Source organism: Lepus europaeus, chromosome 4 (genome assembly GCF_033115175.1).
Source record: "Lepus europaeus isolate LE1 chromosome 4, mLepTim1.pri, whole genome shotgun sequence".
NCBI classification, from domain to species: domain Eukaryota; kingdom Metazoa; phylum Chordata; class Mammalia; order Lagomorpha; family Leporidae; genus Lepus; species Lepus europaeus.
In genome coordinates this window covers 48,608,223-48,628,670 of record NC_084830.1, presented here as the reverse complement: position 1 = coordinate 48,628,670, position 20,448 = coordinate 48,608,223, and the positions used below count along the sequence as shown (strand labels likewise).

Sequence of the window (20,448 nt, the reverse complement as noted above, 5' to 3'; positions counted from 1 at the left end):
ATTGGAGTCGGCACTGTGGCATGGCAGGTAGGGCCACTGCCTGCTGTGCTGGCATCCAATAGGGGCACCAGTTCAGGTCCTGGGTGTTCCACTCCCAATCTACTCTCCATTATGGCCTGGGAAAGCAGTAGAAGATGGCCCAAGTCCCTGGGCCCCTGCACTGGCGTGGGAGACCCAGAGGAGGCTTCTGGCTCCTGGCTTTGGATCAGCTCAGCTCCAGCCATTTTGGCCATCTGGGAAGTGAACCAGTGTATGGAAGACCTTTCTTTCTCTTTCTCTCTCTCTCTCTCTCTCTGTTTCTGCCTCTCTGTAATTCTTTTTTTTCTTTTTTTTTTTTTAAACAGGCAGAATGGATAGTGAGAGAGAGAGACAGAGAGAAAGGTCTTCCTTTTTGCCATTGGTTCACCCTCTAATGGCCGCTGCGGCCGGCGCATCTCGCTGATCCGAAGCCAGGAGCCAGGTGCTTCTCCTGGTCTCCCATGAGGGTGCAGGGCCCAAGGACTTGGACCATCCTCCACTGCCTTCCCGGGCCATAGCAGAGAGCTGGCCTGGAAGAGGGCAACTGGGATAGAATCCGGCACCCCAACTGGGACTAGAACCCGGTGTGCTGGCGCCGCAAGGCGGAGGATTAGCCTGTTAAGCCACGGCGCCAGCCCTCTGTAATTCTGCTATTCAAATAAATAAATAAATATTTTAAAAATTTTGTTTATTAAAGTAGATTATACCTCAGAAGCAGAAGGTTCCCTTGATACAATGATGGGTTCTTCATATATTTTCCTATAAGATGACAAAGAGCCTAATATTCCTGGATTTACAAAATCAATCAGTGCAAAAAATTCTTGGAGATCATTCTGAACTGGGGTACCTAGAGATAAAAGTGATGAGAAGGTAAAGTCTGTATTTTACAATCACAGTTCTTTATTGAAATTTGCATTCTCTTCTCTTAGAGGAATAAACACAAGTAAATTCCCTAAACTGAGAAAAAACAGCCAAATTAAGTTTTTTTAAAAAGTTAACAAACACAGAGATTTTTAAGGCAGATTTTGACTGAATATTAAATTAACATATCGAACAGCACAGAGACAGACTGTGCTCTAAAGCCTGACTACCTGGGTTCGCCTAGTGCATCACTTACTTCTGAGAGACCTAAGCAAGCTACTCTTGCTTGAAGTCTGTAAACATGGGGATAGCCACAGCAGCTCCTGAGTTGGGATGAGCAAAGTCATCAATCCACATGAGATACTAAAACAGTGACTAGATCTTGGACTTCCACCCTCCAGAATTCTGAGAAAATAAATTTCTGATGAAAAACTACCCAGTCTGTAGTATTTTATTATGATAGCCCCAGTAGACTAATACATCTCTATTAATCAAATCGAATTCTACCATTTCCCAGTAAATAGTAACTGGATGTTTTCCACAGCACTGGGCTAGATAATACTAGGAAACAAAATCAAACTTTCTTTCATTTGATTCTTAGTTATTGAGCATCCATCATGAATACAGCACTTTTCATATACAGATGTGTACTCTGAGAATGAGTACGGAGTAAATCATCTCCAGAATGAAATACCCTGCCACTAAAACAGTAAAGAATTCATTCAGGCAATTCTGAGGAGATGAAAACCAACCACAACTATTTCTACACGTAAAAAGTTATTTAGGGCTAGTTTTCACCTAAATTCGTAGCTCATGGGGTGACAGTGACAAGGAGGAAAGCAGAAACAAGCTAAGACCAACAAAGTAAGGCTACAGGGAACAGTGCTGACCCCTCCAATAAAACTATCTCACTAATCGCCAGCAGGTAACTAGAACTTTGACTTTCAAATAAATAAATCTTCTTTAAAATTCACTTCAGATAATGGTTATTATAATCCCACACAAATTGAAAGTCAAATGACCATGAATTTTCTTTAATTTTATATATTTATATATTATATATTTATTTGAGACACAGAGCAAGAGAGCAGGACAGAGAAATCCCATCTGCTGGTATGCTCCCCAAATGTCACACTGACAAGGCTGGAGACAAAGCCAAGGACAAGGAACATAATCTAAGTCTCTCACTTTGGTGGCAGGCCCAATTACTTGAGCCATCACCACTGCTTCTCAGGGTCTACACTAGCATGAAGTTAGAATCAGGAGCCAGAGCAAGGTATCAAACCCATGTGGTAAAGTATGGAATGCAGGCATCTAAACAGCTAGGCTAAATGTCCATGCAAGACTATGAGTATATTTAAAGATGGGTACTTTTCCCACTCCAACTCAATAAGAACAAGGGGAGGGGAGGATTTTCTTCTCTGTCACTCTGGAGCACATTTCATCTACCCTATCAATGTAGAAAGGGGAAACAAATTTTAACTTCAGACAGAGCTCTGACATGTGTAAAGGATATATGGAGGGGGCCGGCACTGTGGCATAGTAGGTTAAGCCTCCACCTGTGGTGCTGGCATCCCATTTGGGCACCAGTTCGAGTCCCAGTTGCTCCACTTCCAATTTAGCTCCCTGCTAATGGCCAGAAGATGGCCCAAGTACTCGGGCCCCTGCACCCACAAGGGAGGCCTAGAAGAAGCTCCTGGCTCCTGACTTCGGACTGACCCAGCTCCAGCCATTGCGAGAGCGAACCAGCAGATGGAAGATGTCTCTCTAACTCTCTCTCAAATAAATAGATAAATCTTAAAAAAAAAAAAAAAAAAAAAAAAAAAGACAAAGGATACATGGAAGACAAAATGATACAGCAAGGAACATCATGCCTGCCCATTCCTTCCGGAACAGTTAAAGATGGTATGGAAATGGAGCTTTGCATAGAAAAATGGACAGGTCATAAACACTAGTCATCATTTTCTTTCTTCTGCTGCTGCCAGAATGGAAAATTGTAAGGGTCATACAAGACGAAGCTGAGGTATGGGAGAAAAGCTACTTTGAGCTACTCAGACTTAACTCTAATCTAGAATATAAGCAAAATGAAACAGGCAGAAAACTATTCTTACATTTACATATGGTTTGTCCTGTATGGCATACATGTATTAAAATAACTGACAGGAATATTCAACACTTACCAGATAACGTTCAAAGAACTTTACACAGATTCACCCCTCTGAGCTTCATGCCTCTATGAAGCAGGTACTATCCCTGTTTTACAGATAAAGAAATTGAGGCACCAAGAAGCTAACCAACTTGCCCAAAGTTGCGTAACTATAAATGTCACACTGGGCAAGCAAGCACAGGCAGTCTGGTCCCACCTCCTATATTCTTTATCATGATACCATTGTGTTTCTCTTTCAAAATCCCCAAGATGCAGGCTGCAGAAAACCACACAGAAATCTGAAGATTCAAGACCCCTCCAGGAAGACTCAATCACTTAGCACAGGTTTTAACTTCATGCAACCCAATTCTTTGGAGGCTAAGCATCATATTGTAAGTCTTATCTGTTTGCCAGGTAAAAATTTCATTCTATCTTTCCCAAAGTGAATACTGACCAGTTAGAATTATCCTTTTCTCACAGGACAGGCTAATGAGGGCGGCAGTGGTCTTAATGGCACTATTCTTTAAACGATGCCCCTCGTCACAGATTAGAAGATCAAATTTTATATTCTTAATTTGATCCAGGGAACGAAGTAACATTTCATAACTGATTATAAGAACAGAGTAAAATATACATTGGACAAATTCTTCAACTTTGTGGTCCTGGGGGGAAAAAAGATATTTAACAAAACAAACGCAGGAACTATAGGAAATCAAACACAAGCAGCATATTCCTGACCATTACTTATAAAATTAGAACATTGTAACTCTTCCTGTGTTAGTCAGCTGTAGGTAAATAGCACTGAGGCCTGAGATCAGGATGCCAGCAGGGCAGAGTCCTAGTGAGAGCCTCTTCCTGATCTGCACCGGGATGTCTGCTTGCTACATTCTCACATGGAAGAAAGCAGCAGCTCTGGTGTCTCTTTTTTTTAATTACAGGAACATGAATCCCACCATGGAGTTCCGTGTTCATGACCCAATAATGTAAACCTAACTACCTCCCCAAGTCCCCACCTTCCAACACCACTATATTGAGAATTAGAGCTTCAACATGAATTCTGGTAGACTAATACATCTCTACTAATCAAATCGAATTCTCCATTAAATACTTACCTTATAACAACTCAAAATTAAAATGTAAGCAAAGACCCAATTTTTTGCAAAGGGGTTGGTAGTTACCTACACTTAGAAAATTATAAACAAAAAGTAAAACTTGGAGCAGGTGCTGTGGTATAACAGGTAAAGCTGCTGCCTGCAACACCAGCACCCATTATGGGAGCCAGTTTGAGTCCCAGCTGTGCCACTTCAAGTCCCAGCTGTACCACTTCCAATCCAGTTCCCTGTTAATGCGTCTGGGAAAGCAGCAGAAAATGGACCAAATCCTTGGGCCCTGCACCCAGCTGAGAGACCCGGAAGAAGCTCCTAACTCCTGGCCTAGGTGTGGCATAGCCCTGGCCACAGCGGCCATTTGGGGAATGAACCAGCAGATGGAGGATCCTCTCTCTCTCTCTCTCACTCTCACTCTGTCTCTCTCTAACTCTACCTTTCAAATAAATAAAATAAATCTTAAAACAAGCAAACGAAGAAAACTTTTAAAAGTCTCTTACCTGATCAACGGTAAATATCTTGATCCTCTCACTTCCTAGCCATTTTTGAAATTCTTTCCTCCAATTATTCACCAAGCTTCCAGGTGTGACAATAAGTGTCTTCTTTATGACTGGCTTGCCTCCATAGGGCCCCTGACACTGTAGGGTCCAGATGAGCGAAATGCATTGCAGTGTTTTCCCCAAACCCATTTCATCAGCAAGAATAGCTCCACATCTGCCATTCATTCTGTTAGAAATAATTGTACTTCCCTTAATCACAACTACACAATATTTTATATGCCCCTACAATAATCAAACACCAGAAACTAGTATTTTGTAATTATGACACTAAAGACTCTTTCAGTATTTCATTCAGATGATTTACAACCATCTCTCTGGAATCTTGGATAATTATATCCATCATGTATTGTCAACTAAAAATAAATCTGAAATTAGAGGGCTGAATATGAATCATCCATTACTGTTATATACACAAATTTAGAGAATAGAAATGTTTCAATTTTATATCTACATTTGAATAATTTAGCTATGTTGCTCATCACTATCAGCTGAGCAATTCTTATCAGTATTAGACTTTTTAAAAAGTTCAAAATATATTGTAACTGTAATCAGTAAGATCTATCGAGCTGTATTTGATTCCCTGGCAGTAAATGAAGGTCTCAACTGAAATGGTTTCCTGCACCATTATAAAATTAAAAATCAAATACTTGATGTAATGATGTAATACATACAATTTGGTAAAGTCTGTTATCCTACAGACCTACTAGCTTAATACAATTTAAAATTAAACATTATGGAGTAGATGTTTGGCATAGTGGTTAAGATGCCACTTGGAACACTACCATCCATATGAGAGTACCCATGTTGGAGTCCTGACTCTGCTCTCAATTCTAGCTTACAGCTGCTATGCACTCTGGGAGGCAGCAGATGATGGCTCAAGGAGTTGAGTCCCTGCCACCCAAGTGGGAGACCCAGATATAATTCCTGGCTCCCAGCTTGGGCCTGGCCTAGTCTCAGCTATTGTGGGTATTTGGGAAGTGAATCAGCAGATGAGAGTTTCTCTCTTTCTCTATCCCTCTCTCACTCGCTCTCTCGCTCGCTCTCTCTCTCTCTCTGTGTATGTACTGAATAAAATTTTTTAATTGGGAAAAAAAAAAACAAACAAACCTGTTGATCTGATTTACCAGCTCAAAATCGTCCCACTTAACACCAGTAGAGAGCAGATCAGATTGGAAAACACTGCTCTAAGTTAGGAGAGTCTCCAAATAATTTTAAGTAAAGGAATGCCATGTTCAGAATTGTTTTTCAGAAAACAGTTGTTAAGTTTAAGTAGAACAGATGTGGGCAGAAACACAGGTTAGGAGCCACGGAAATAGTCCAGATCAAATGTTATTTTTATATCATTTACTAGCAGTGGGAAGCTAGAAAAGATTAGGAATCAAATGATAGTTAGGAGGTTAAAAATAAACATTCAGATTTCACTGGATTTAGACAGTGAGAGAAAAGCAATCAAACATGATTCCCAGGCCAACTGAGATAAGATCTCCACAAGGAAGAGCAGATTTGGAAGAGAACATGAGCCTATTTAAAAGTTTCCAGGAGATGGTATTCCCATAAATTGTCACCATTCAAGGAGTTATTAGAGTTGGGGAGAATCTAAATTTCCAACCACCTTTAAGTAATTAATTTAAAAATCAAAGCCTACACATTTAAATACACAGCAAAACAAAATCCAAGAAGAAAAACTGGAAGGAAATATACCAAGATTTTAGCAGCGTCTTCCTTTTTTTTTTTTTTTTTTTTCGTCTTTCCTGCTGTTTTTTTATGTCTTCTAAAATGTCTTTAAGAGAAGATACTACTCTTCAAGAAGAAAACTCAGTTTACATGGGAAGAGAGACCTCTTTGTTTCTTTTTGTAGAAGTAGCGGTGAGACAGAAGACAATCTTTTTCTGATATTCTCATTAGCAGAGCTGCATCTTCCATTTACACCCATAACTCTTTACTATCCTAGTAGTGGGTGATTACTGGACAACAATCAGGTGGATCCTATTTACCTGATCACTCAAGTGCTTTACAAGCTACTTAAGAATAAGGACCACGGTCCTGTGGCCCTGACTTCTGCATCAACACCTCCTAGCAGGAAGTCTGCAGGGCACCTGGCATCCATCATCCATTTTTGGAACAGATACACACATTAAGTATTACTCACCTTTCTTACCATCTAAGATTCCTCTCAATTCTCATTATATCAGGCTCTCAGAAAATGATGTTACAGATTAAATCAAAACTCAGATTTATTTTCCTACCTCATTCCCATCACACACTCATAAAGGAATATGATTCCTTCTTTCTGATGTGGTCGAAGATGATATACAAGGTGAGGATCTATCACTACATCCACAAGAGGGGAACATTTCTTATTGAACATCCACTGGTGGTTCTTGTCTGGTTGCGGCATGACAAGCGAATCTTTAAAAAAAAAAAAAGTAACAGTATAACTGTAAATATAATTTCATTTTGTCAGCAACTACATTACCTTAGTTTTCACTGCTTTTAAGATAGAATTGTTTGAAATGTATTAATACTACTGCTAAACAAAGGTACAAAATTAAAAAAGAAAGTTACAAGCCTGACTGATGTAGGATTTCATGCAAACAATTACAAAGAGTTGTTCAACTTTATGTCTCCAAAAGCACTTTGAAACTACTGAAATTCACTATTGTTAATAAGGAATACAGCAAGCCACAGCATTCAGTAGTTCAGTATTCACAGCAAAGAGAACTATTTCCAACTGAAAGCACAGGCTGGAATTTTGCCAACGTGCATTTGCCAATGCTCATAGCTTCTCATTTGGAAAAGGTTCCCCAAACTTAACATAAAGCCTCTTTTTACTTTCAGTCCTGTGCAGATTAACAATGACTTTCACTTCTATCAATCAGAACTGAGAAAGGATAAATTTTCCAATGACTTAGCCATTATTATTATTACATTCATGAACATCAAATTCATGAACCTTTGCAAAGCAACATGAAGTGAAGGACCCTTACGGGGGGAGGGACAAGAAACTAGGCCTGGGCAAATATCAGGGGCTTCTTAAGAGGTTAGATGTTCCCCAGAGTCTAGCGGGCAGGACGTTCTCTGGGAAGGAAAAGTCAATCCCCTTCAGAGAATCTCTAGGCACACCCAGAACAGAACTGCCCCTCCCCTCCGGGAAACCTCTGGGGGCGTCCAGAACAGAGCTGCCCTTCCCCTTCAGAGAGTCTCTAGGCGCACACTTATGATGTCACTGCGACCAGCCAATCCTGTAACACCTCAGCACTCTCCGTCAGCATTCTCCGGTATGCTAATTGTCCCTCCGAACCAGCCAATCCCGTGCCACCTCAGCACTCTCCCTCAGCACTCTCCACCAGCATTCTTTGCCAGCGTTCTCCCATATGCTAATGGTCCCTCTGAACTGACCAATCCTGTAACACCTCTGCATTCTCCGCCCACATTTTATGCATGCGCATTAGGAATATGCTAATTCGTTGCCTATATAACCTGTGTGAAACTGCCGCTCACGGCTCCTCACCGCCTGAGGTGGGGGCCCGTTAGCGCAAATGTTCAATAAAAACCTCGTGCTTTTTTGCATCAACTCGTCTGGAGTCTGGATCTTTGGGTGTCCTCCCAAGCAAGTGGGCATCTCTGCAACTGAGAGGTCCAACAGAAGTAGCCATTGGAAAATAATGTAATTTTTTGGAAATACCCTGAGACAATGTAAAACATTTACTAAAATGTCACACAAAAAAGTAACATCAAATATAACTAAAAGACAAATCTCAGTGATAAATCTGAAGTCAGGGCCAGCACTGTGCAATAGCAGGTAAAGCCACCACCAGCAATGCCAGAATCCGATATGGACACCAGTTCGAGTCCCAGCTGCTCCACTTCTAATCCAGCTCTCTGCTATGGCATGGGAAAGCAGTGCAAGATGGTCCAAATCCTTGGGCCCCTGCACCCATGTGAGAGGCCCAGAGGAAGCTCCTGGCTCCTGCCTTCTGATGGATCAGCCCAGCTCTAGCTGTTGCGGCCATCTAGGGAGTGAACCAGCAGATGGAAGATCTCTCTCCCTCTCTACCTCTGCCTCTCTATTCTGTCTGTTAAAGTAATAAATAACTCTTTTAAAAAATCTGAAGTCAGGCATTGAAAAAAACCTGAAAATTATTTTTGGCTTATATTTTTGCAAGTGTACATCATGGTTAAAAACTGAATTAGATCAAAAAACAAAACAAAGGACAAAAGAGAAGGACAAGAAAAGGAAAAAAGGCCAGCATCAAGGCTCACTAGGCTAATCCTCCACCTTGCGGTGCTGGCACCCCAGGTTCTAGTCCCGGTTGGGGTGCCGGATTCTGTCCCAGTTGCCCCTCTTCCAGTCCAGCTCTCTGCTGTGGCCCAGGAAGGCAGTGAAGGATTGCCCAAGTGCTTCGGCCCTGCACTCACATGGGCGACCAGGAGGAAGCACCTGGCTCCCAGCTTCAGATTGGCATAGCACGCCGGCCGAACCAACGGAAAGAAGACCTTTCTCTCCCTCTCTCTCTCTCTCTCTCTCTCTCTCTCACTGTCTAACTCTGCCTGCCAAAAGAAAAGAGAAGATAAAAACATCAATAAATTAAATAAGCAAATATCACCACAGAAATACATAGCCACAAAAATGAGAGTTAGTCATGTTTGCCATTAGCAATTACTCAGAGGATAAGTGTTCTGTGGACTGTTTGAGGTTCATGAATAACTAAAGGTACTTTCATCCTTGAGGTCAATTCTTGTTAGGTGAAGGTAAGGGATTAGGAAGTGAAAATGGAAAACTTAGTTCTTGGTCATGCCCTATAAGCCTGACGCAAACTAAGAATGAACTCCGTGGGTTTCCAACCAAGAAATGGTCCCGTTCTTGTTTACTTTTAAAAGGACAATGGGGAAAAAGAGAACATAGAAGTGCAGTATCACATACTGCTCAAGCAAAAAGGACCATAGGATCATTAAGTCACCTATCAAAAGACCCGTCTTTTTTTTTTTTTTTAAGTCTGAGACCAACTCTTTTTTTCTTAAAGATTTATTTATTCATTTGAAAGGCACAGTTAGAGAGAGAGCGAGAGAGAGAGAGAGAATGTTCCATCCTCTGGCTCATTCCCCAAACACTGCCAACAGCTGGGGCTGGGCCAGGCCAAAGCCAGGAGCCAGGAGCTTCTTCCAGCTCTCCCATTTGGGTGCAGGGGCCCAAGCACTTATACTAACTTCTGTGAGACCTGAGCCTAAATCAAGGTGTAACTATTTTAAATTAGGCCTCCATCTTGTAACTTGGGCCTGACCAGGCCCTGAACCCTAAGCCAGAAGTAAATAAATGAGCTCACCTTGCAATAAACTCTCCTAGCAACAGCCTATTAACAGATAACAGAGAAATACCTAGAGTCCCTGGTGTCTTCTCAGGGCAGATAAGGTGTTTGATAGCTACCTGAGACCCTGCAGTTCGGCACGTACACCCCATCAGCACGTACACCCCATCAGCTCAGACCCTATGCTTCAGCCAATCAATTCAAAAGGCATCAACCCCAAAGCCATCCAACCACCTTTAGCAGGTCCGTTCCCGCCACTGGATGCACTAATCAATTCTAGGAGATGTCCTTTGAATTTCCCGCGGGATGAGATGATTTGTTAAATGGTACCATGATGTACAGAATGTCTCTGAAAACCCTATAAAAACCCAAGGGTCGGGGCTCTCAATTCAGACCTGCCGCGTCAGTGTTCATTGAGAGACCAGGCCCAGACCTGTAATAAAACTCTCGTTTGCTTTACAGCGGTATTGGCTCCTTGGTGGTCTTTGGGGACGACTGAACTGGGCATAACACTTCCACTGCTTTCCCAGTTGTATTAGCAGGGAGGTGGATCAGAAGTGGAGCAGTGGGGACACGAACCAGCACCCACGAGGGACGCAGGCACTGCAGATGGTGGCCAACCTGCTAAACCACAGTGCTGGCACCAAAAGGCCCATCTTTAAGACAGACAAAACTTAAAGAGTCACAATAATGGAACACAAGTTCAAACGTTAAGATGATCCTTTATCACCACACTGATGAGACATCATTTAACACTAAAACAATGTCTTAGATTCTACCTAATTCTGGGGGCCAGTGCCATGGCCTGCAATGCCAGCATCCCATATGGATGCCAGTTTGGTCCTGGCTGCTCCACTTCCAATCCATCTCCCCACTAATGCGCCTGGGAAAGTAGCGGAGGATGGCCCAAGTCCTTGGGCCCTTGCGCCTACGTGGGAGACCTAGAAGAAGTTCCTAGCTCCTGGCTTCAGCCTGGCCCAGCCCAGCCATTGTGGCCATTTGGGGGAGTGAATCAGTGGATGGAAGATCTCTCTGTCTCTCCCCTCTTTCTGCTGTAACTCTGCCTTTCAAATAAACAGATAAATCTTAAAAAAAAAAAAAAAAAACCTAATTCTACTCTTGGCATGGATGGTAACTGAATAATAAAATCATCTGCCATTTACACAAAGTACTCATATTTAAAAATATATGTACACACACAAATATACTTTACATGTATACACACATACATGTATAAAAACATTCACATACACATACAAATAGTACAAAATTTTTCATTTACTTGGTTCAATAAGTATTTATTGGACGGAGTATACCTTAAACATCTAAATCACTATGATGGTTATTAGGACCCAGTTTTACACAACAGAAGGAAAAACATTAGTGAGGTAAGTGACTGAGAGGTCAAAGAACCAGTTAGCTCAGTGTCAAAACCAAGGCACTAATTCAGATCTTTGCATAAACACAGAATTCTTTTCAGTTCTTCACAGCACTCTATTTGGCAACAGGAAGGCAAAGAAAAAGGGTAAAGAGGAGGAGGAAGATTGTTAAAAGAGCTGAGACGACAGACAAAATACTCCTATCAGGAGCAACACTGTGGACTTCCTTCTTATTCACTTCCAACCTCCACATCCACTGCACTACATTTTCAAATTTCCTTGTCCTTCTCACCAAACGAGAAGCTCTGTGATGACAGTTTTATCTCTAAGCCAACTCATAAAAGGCAATCAAAATAAAACTTGCAGAGTGAACAAATAAAATAAAAATTAGAAACAGGTTTCATGTTTTTTGCATCTTTTTTTAAATTCAAATCATCAACCTATTACATGCATGAATTGTATTTTCACCAGTAAAATCTGAATTCTTTACATGACATCTCACCATTCAAAATATGAACACACTGAAGTATACAATCAAGGCATATAGTCTTCAAAACAGAAGTACACATCAAACTCCTGATTCATAAATTTACTGATTTTTCTACTTACTAAAGATGTCAAAGTTTATTCAAAATTATCCATGTATACATATGTGTATCCATGTATCTCTGATTTAGATTTTTTCCTCTAATACACCTATAGTGTTTTGCTTACTCTATTTCTTGGATTACATATTTGCATATGAAATAATTCCAAATTATATTGTTACTTGACTTCAACACTGCCCCTTAAGTCAGATTATATAACTGAATAATAATATATATTCTCACCTGAAAACTTTAAAACAAAATTTAAACTTCAAATTAACATAATAGACAAATTTTAACAGTAAAAACAGGAAAAATATTGAAATTATTTTTAAAATCTTACTTGGCATATAAGGGTCATGGCGTGGTTTACAATTTTGGAAATCATTCTGTCTATTTTCCTTTGAACTTGGTTTACAGACACTTTTAAAGGGTTTAGAAAAACAGCTCCTGGCAGTTAGAGAAGATCTTGAGACAGCAGGACTTCCTCCTCCAAGCTGAAAACACCTGCCACTGCTGAAGTCATCAGAAGAGATCACACCCATGACCTCTATTTCTTTTCCACCAACCATCACTGTTTGGCCCTCTTCAATCTTTTCAAATTCTTTGAGATTATAACCAATGCCTTTCAGTTGAAAAAGTCGGGGTGGGGGGAGAAAAACTATTAATGAAGCTGTAAAATGACTTAGTAATATCATTGTTATCTACCCATGACTGTACAGAATGACAACTAATTTAAATGTAAATAGCTTTGTATAACCCACTAACAGTAACAAAAAATAATTTATCATTTTGGCTTAAAAAAAGAACATCACAAAAAATTAAAAGAAATAATAATGCAGCTACAAAAACTAGATACACTTGAGAGAAAGCAAGACTTTTTCTTTTCCTTTTTGAATGTATGGCCTATTATACTCTTTATAATTTTACCATCTCTTGTCTGGAAAAATCAAGCCAAGTAAAGAGTCCAATAATCCACATGAGACCTCCTATCTTGTGAACAAACTAGAAAAACACTAAGGTCTACTTCTATTCAGAACTCCCTGGAAATATGAAGGAAAACTGGCAATAAAAGCAACTTCTACTAACACCAGTGCTGGGACCAGTGCTGTGGCAAAGCGGGTAATACCAGCATCCCATATGGGTGCCGGTTCAAGTTCTGGCTCCTTTTCTTCCAATCCAGCTCTCTGCTATGGCCTGGAAAATCAGTAGAAGATGGCCCAAGTCCTTAGGCCGTCTGCACCCTTGTGGGAGACCCAGAGGAAGCTCCTGGCTCCTGGCTTCAGATCAGCACAGCTCTGGCCGTTGCGGCCAACTTGGGAGTGAACCAGCGGATGGAAGACCGCTCTCTCTCTCTCTGCCTCTCCTTCTCTCCCTGTGTAATAACAGTGCTACAAGTTAAAATACAGATGTGGCAAGAAGCCAGTAACATTTCAAGTTCTAGCTCTCTAACAAAAAGTTGGATGTTTTCTCTGGCCTCAGAATCAGCCCTTAAGGCATTCGGATCTGGCTGAAGAGCCCATGAGAATATTGTAGGCATGGAAAGCCAAGATACCATGGAAAAGAGAAAAAAAAAGAATAAGACCTAAATGAAAGATCTCTGTGAGTGAGATCCCAGTGGAAAGAACGGGGCCATCAAAGAAGGAGGTACCTTTCTCTGAAGGGAGGAGAGAATCTCCACTTTGACTATGACCCTATCGGAATAAGATCAAAGTCAGCGAACTCTAAAGGCTTCCATAGCCCTGGCAACTCATGACTAGAGCCTAGGGAGATTACTGACGCCATGAACAGGAGTGTCAAATTGTTAAGTCAGCAACAGGAGTCACTGTGTACTTACATCCCATGTGGGATCTGTCCTTAACGTGTTGTCTAATGTGCAGTGATGCTATAACTAGTACTGAAACAGTATTTTTATACTTTGTGTTTCTGCGTGGGTACAAACTGATGAGATCTTTACTAATTATATACTGAATCGATCTTCTGTATATAAAGATAATTGAAAATGAAAAAAAAAAAAAACCTGGTGTTAAATTGGAAATGGCATAGAAAATTAATTAATTTTTTAAAAAAATATTATGTAGGATCTCTGTCTTTAATGTGCTGTACACTGTTATTTAATGCTATACCTAGTACTCCAACAGTATTTTTTTTCACTTTGTGTTGCTATATGGGGGCAAACTGTTGAAATTGTTACCTAATATATACTAAACTGATCTTCTGTATATAAAGAGAATTGAAAATGAATCATGATGTGATTGGAAGGGGAGAGGGAGCGGGAAAGGGGAGGGTTGTGGGTGGGAGGGAAGTTTTGGGAGGGGGAAGCCATTGTAACCCATAAGCTGTACTTTGGAAATTTATATTCATTAAATAAAAGTTTAATAATAATAATAAAAAGTTGGATGTTTTATACTACCAAGACTGTTTGAATTAGTATTAATTTCATGGACATTTATTAAGTGCTATCATGTGCAATATGCCTCTCAGACTGGCTTTGGAAAACAATTTCGGCCAGCGCCACAGCTCAATTGGCTAATCCTCCATCTGTGGCGCCGGCACACCGGGTTCTAGTCCCAGTCAGGGCACTGGATTCTGTCCTGGTTGCTCCTCTTCTCGTCCAGCTGTCTGCTGTGTCCCGGGAGTGCAGTGGAGGATGGCCCAAGTCCCTGGGCCCTGCACCCCCATGGGAGGCCAGGAGAAGCACCTGGCTCCTGGCTTCAGATCAGCGCAGTGCGCTGGCCGCAGCGCACCGGCCGCAGCAGCCATTGTGGGGTGAACCAATGGAAAAGGAAGACCTTTCTCTCTCTCTCTCTCTCTCTCTCTCTCACTGTCCACTCTGCCTGTCAAAAAAGAGAAAACAATTTCATTCAGGGGCCAGCGCTGTGACACAGCATGTTAACACCCTGGCCTGAAGCGCCGGCAGCCCATATGGGCGCCGGTTCAAGTCCCAGCTGTTCCACTTCCAATCCAGCTCTCAGCTATGGCCTGGGAAAGCAGTAGAAGATGGCCAAGTCCTTGGGCCCTTGCACCCAGGTGGGAGACCCAGAAGAGCTTCCTAGCTCCTGGCTTCAGATCAGCGCGGCTCCGGCCATTGCGGCCATCTGGGGAGTGAACCATCGGATGGAAGACCTCTCTCTCTCTCTCTGCCTCTCCTCTCTCTGTGTAACTCTGACTTTCAAATAAATAAATAAATCTTAAAAAAAAAAAAGAAGAATACAATTTCATTCAAAAAGCAACACCACTGCATGAACACATTCTCCAAAACTCTAGCCCAAATCTTCTTGAAGCAAAAAACATACGATGTATACTTGACGGTTTTCAATTCCTCTAATCACTGAGCATAACATTGGCTTAAGTCAATGTGCCACAATGTTCATCCCATTATGAGATAATTTTCTGTATCATACACAGTTGAGGCATCACAGTCAATTTAAAAACATCTTAGTCTGTCCCTTTATAAAATCCAATTATATTCTAACTGTATAATCAAAGATGTACACTGGGGATGGCGTTGTGGTACACTGGGTTAAAGCGCTGGCCTGCAGCACTGACATCCCATATGGGTGCTGGTTCAAGTCCTGGCTGCTCTACTTCCAATCCAGCTTCCTCCTAATGTGTCTGGGAAAGCAGTAGAAGATGGCCCTTTGTTAAGTCAACAACAGGAGTCACTGTGTACTTACTCCTCATGTAGGATCTCTGTCCTTAATGTGTTGAACAATGTGAATAAATGCTATAACTAGTACTCAAACAGTATTTTACACTTTGTGTTTTGGTATGGGTGCAAACTATTGAAATCTTTACTTAATATATATTAAATTGATCTTCTGTATATAAAGAGAATTGAAAATGAATATCTTGATTCGAATGGAATGGGAGCGGGAGTGGGAAATGGGAGGGTTGCGGGTGGGAGGGAAGTTATGGGGGGGGGAAAGCCATTGTAATCCATAAACTGTACTTTGGAAATTTATATTTATTAAATAAAAGTTAAAAAAAAAAGAAGATGGTCCAAGTCCTTGGGTCCCTACACCCACATGGGAGACCAGGAAGAAGCTGCTGGATCCTGGCTTCGGCCTGACCCAGCCCCAGTCATTGCATCCATTTGAGAAGTGAACCAGTGGATGAAAATCTCTGTCTATACTTTTCTCTGTAACCCTTTCAAATAAATAAAATAAATTAAAAAAACACAACACACACAGTTAAGTGTGAAAAGAGCAAAGAGTTTCTGTAACAAAAAAGATATATACTAACATTAAGTGAAATCATAAAGAGCAGGTAATATCACATACCTTTCCCAATGTCTTTGCCTTCTAAATCTTTTAATGTAAATGACCTTCCTTTTACAATAAGAATAGCATCACCTTCCCACTTCTTGTGTTTTTTCTTTGAAGCCTTACACCAAACAACACTGAAATATTTAGCCTGACTTTCAGATTCATCTTCTTTCTTCCTAAATGCTGTTATTTCTTTATGGTCTGGGTGAACTAGAATAAAAAATGAAATCAAAATATTAGAGATAACTTTAATGTTAAACAGTAAGGTCATTCAAACAAAAAGAGGCACAAGAAAATCAGGCTGTATTCATAAATAGTATGAAAGAATATTTATCATATTTATGTTAGCATTTGGAAATGGAGAAATTCAAATGTTAGTTTCTAGCACTACCATTAAATGCAAGTCTCATTAGTCACAATGTCATATAAACTCAATTAAAATGAACAACATAACAATCACTACACACAGCTTAAAACTCTAGCATCGAAAAATACCTAAAACCACATGTTTTAACAAATGACTGACAATTAAGTACCATGACAAGTCAAGGAAAAGGGACATTACAGAATTCTCTGAAAGAAAAACTTGCAATTTTTTTCTACTTTAGATTTTTAAGTCTTGAGATGGTTTTGCTTTTGATTTTAGATATTTTTATTTTTCAAATGTATTACTTATCAGGAGTGACTGAAATATTGGGCCACCTAATCATCATCATGATGATGGAAATGGCTTTTAGAAAACACTGATCATGCGGCCAGCACTGTGGTATAGCGGGTAAAGCCAGTGCCTGAAGCACTGGCATACCACATGGGTGAAGGTTCGAATCCTTGGATGCTCCACTTCCAATCCAGTTCTCTGCTAATGTGGCTGGGAAAGCAGTGGAAGATGGCCCAAGTACTTGGACCCCTGCACCCACATGGGAAACTGGAAGAAGCTCCTGGCTTTGGCCTGGCCCAGTCCCGGCCACTGCAGCCATTTGGGGAGTGAACCAGTAGATGCAAGATATCTCTTTCCCTCTCTCTCTCTCTCTTTCTGCCTATGCCTCATCTCTCTGTTACTCTTTCAAATAAATAATCTTTTAAAAAGGAAAAAAGAAAAAAAATTGGTCAAATTAATAGTATATTGCTTCCCATTTTCGACCAGTAAATACTTGCTGTTGAAAGCCAAGAATGCTCAAGATGAAATATAACACAGCATGCCTGTTCACAGAAGTAAATACAATCAAGGAAAGAACTTATATGAACTTCTTGACTTCATCAAACAAGACAAGCACAAAAGCAACACCCATGCCACTGAGAACACTGAACCATGCATGTTTGTAAAAAGCTTTGCTTCCTTCAGAGCAACCTTTCTCCAACAGTCAGGCATGGCTGTGTACATGATACCAGCTCCTCTGTACCCTGGCTGCACCACCATGCAGAAGCTATCAGTGTCAAATGGGTAGGAAACCAACCCAGCAATGGCAGAGATTCAGCTGACGAAGACGAGAGTATTCTTGGGATCTGGAAGCATTCCCTCTGCAGTGTCACATATACTGACAAAGGCAGCTCAGCAGATGACAACACATTGCACACACATGTTAAAGGTTCAGTACATACCCTGAATCCCATCAGATTTGACCAGGCAGTCACCCAAGCCTTTGAATATCTGCTCTTCTCCACCTTTACCCACATCATCTGTTAGACAGGCAGGGCACAAACCCTAAAGATGTGGTCCCAGTGGCACCACCAGAGCTGCAGAGTAGCACCAAAACTGGGTCCTTGTGTCCACACCACCCAAGTTCTGCTTGCATTTATCTTTGAAGGCAAAATGTAGAGCCTGGGTAAGGAAACATCTGACAACACTATACACACAATGTCTTCATCTGACAACACGGTATATAACACTACATACGTTATATACACATATAACAATGCAGATGTGTTCTGAGATGTGGCATTGGGCAAATGCGTCATTGTACAAACATCATATACTTACAGTAAGAAACTATGATGTAATATAATCTTACAGGACCACCACCATAGATGCAATCCCTTGTTGACTGAAGAGTCATTATGTGGTACATGAGTGTATTTATGGTGTACAACATACTGTTTTGATGTATATATATACATTATGGAATGGCTAAATCAAACTAATTAATATTCATTACCATGCGGATTTTTCAATTTTTTTGTGGTGAGAACATTTAAAATCCCATTTCTTAGCATTTTTCAAGAATATAAAACATGGTTAACTAGAGTCAATATGCTATACAATAGATTTCTTGAACCTCTTCCTCCTAACTGAAAGTTCGTGTCCTTTGACTAACCAACCCCAACTCTTGGCAACCACCATTTTTTTTTTTCCCGACAGGCAGAGTGGACAGTGAGAGAGAGGGACAGAGAGAAAGGTCTTCCTTTGCCGTTGGTTCACCCTCCAATGGCCCCCACGGCCGGTGCACCACACTGACCCGAAGCCAGGAGCCAGGTGCTTCTCCTGGTCTCCCATGGGGTGCAGGGCCCAAGCACTTGGGCCATCCTCCACTGCACTCCCGGGCCATAGCAGAGAGCTGGACTGAAAGAGGAGCAACCGGGACAGAATCCGGCACCCCGACCAGGACTAGAACCTGGTATGCCGGCACCACTAGGCAGAGGATTAGCCTGTTAAGCCGTGGCACCGGCTGGCAACCACCATTCTGCTCTGTGTATGAGTTTATTTTTAAGACTCCAGATAAAAGAGAGCTCACACAGTAATGATTTCACTAGCTTGGCTTATTTCACTTAGTATACCATCCTCCAAGTCCATCCATGTTGTCACAAATGACAGGATTTCCTTTTCCTAAAGGATGAGCATATAAGAAAGTAGTTACAAAAGTTCATGGAAAAGGAATTAAAAGATAAGTTTATTTTGGTGCAAAAACATCTGAAATCCAGGCATAATTTTTTTCATAATACACATTTTTCTTGAACTTCTTGACAACTCTTCATATATAACATATTTTCTTCTCCTATTTCAATGATGGACACTTGAGTTTAGTCTTGGATATTATGAGTGGTGCCTTGATGAACATACATACATACATACTCTCACACACAATTTAAGCCAGGTAAATTAACCTCCCAAAAGCCTGAAAAATCTATTGTCATTGTGAGAATTCAGATAATATACATGTCCTTCAGAGGCACTCATGGGTTCAGAAAGTGAGTGTTGGGGCCGGCGCTGTGACGCAGTGGGTTAAAGCCCCAGCCTGCAGTACCGGCATCCCATATGGGCACCAGTTCGAGTCCCAGCTGCTCCTCTTGCGATCCAGCTCTCTGCTATAGCCTGGGAAAGCAGTGGAGGATGGCCCAAGTCCTTGGGCCCCTGCATGGGAGACATGGAATAACCTCCTGGCTCCTGGCTTCAGATCAGCTCAGCTGTGGCCGTTGCAATCATTTGGGGAGTGAACCAACGGAATGGAAGACCTCTCTCTCTCTCTCTGGCTCTACCCCTCTCTGTAACTCTTTCAAATAAATAAAACAATTCTTTGAAAAGAAAGACAGACAGACAGACAGAAAGAAAGAAAGAGTGCTGACTATCTTCAACCAATATAAGGGTATTTCAAAAAGTTTGTGGAAAGTGAAATTAAAAGGCAACTTTGCTTTGATGCAAAACAATTTTGAAATCTACACAGTTTTTTAATACAATTTTTTCATGAACTTTTTGAAGACCCCTAATATGTATAGATTTCAAAAAAGATGTGCATCAAAATAAGCTTATCTCTATTCCATTTTCCACAAACTTTTTGAAGTATGTGGACAGACTGACACTTTCCTCAGAGCAGTTTGCGGCAATGGTACTTCCACCAATTGAGAGAACATCCACTTCAATTTACAAATCCACATCAACACATTATAGTACCTTTATCAATTTTTTCTAACTACAAATATTTTTAAATTTCATATAGTAACCTTACATTTTCTCTTGGTGTAGTTTTACAAAGTGTGACACATGTAAAGATCCACATAACTACCACTAAAGTCAGGTAGCAGGAGCCTAAGCATTAAGGCCATCTTCTGCTGCTTTTCCAGGCACACCAGCAGGAAGCTGGACTGGACATGGAGCAGCCAAGGTCTGAACTGGCATTCTGATATAAGATGCCAACTTTGCAAATGGCAGCTTAACCTGCTGCACACAACACCAGTGCAAGGGGTCTTCTTACTTGTCTTGCTCCAACACATCTATCTAAATTAAC

At 41.1% G+C, this 20,448-nt stretch overlaps 1 protein-coding gene and 1 pseudogene across 4 annotated transcripts in view; both read right to left on the bottom strand.

The window, feature by feature from the left end:
- RAD54B (RAD54 homolog B) overlaps positions 1-20,448 on the bottom strand; it is a 93,307-nt gene that overhangs the window by 25,583 nt on the left and 47,276 nt on the right. For 2 of the 4 annotated variants that reach the window (XM_062188240.1, XM_062188239.1), the window contains exons 4-9: positions 16,247-16,441; positions 12,307-12,588; positions 6,938-7,100; positions 4,632-4,857; positions 3,480-3,687; positions 726-865 (exon numbers count right to left, since the gene is read on the bottom strand). In XM_062188240.1, coding sequence (XP_062044224.1) covers positions 726-865; positions 3,480-3,687; positions 4,632-4,857; positions 6,938-7,100; positions 12,307-12,588; positions 16,247-16,441 — 1,214 coding nt within the window. The remainder of the gene's footprint in view (positions 1-725; positions 866-3,479; positions 3,688-4,631; positions 4,858-6,937; positions 7,101-12,306; positions 12,589-16,246; positions 16,442-20,448) is intronic. The other 2 variants (XM_062188241.1, XM_062188242.1) reach the window with 2 other exon arrangements.
- LOC133758169 (ADP/ATP translocase 2-like) lies at positions 17,467-18,254 on the bottom strand (annotated as a pseudogene).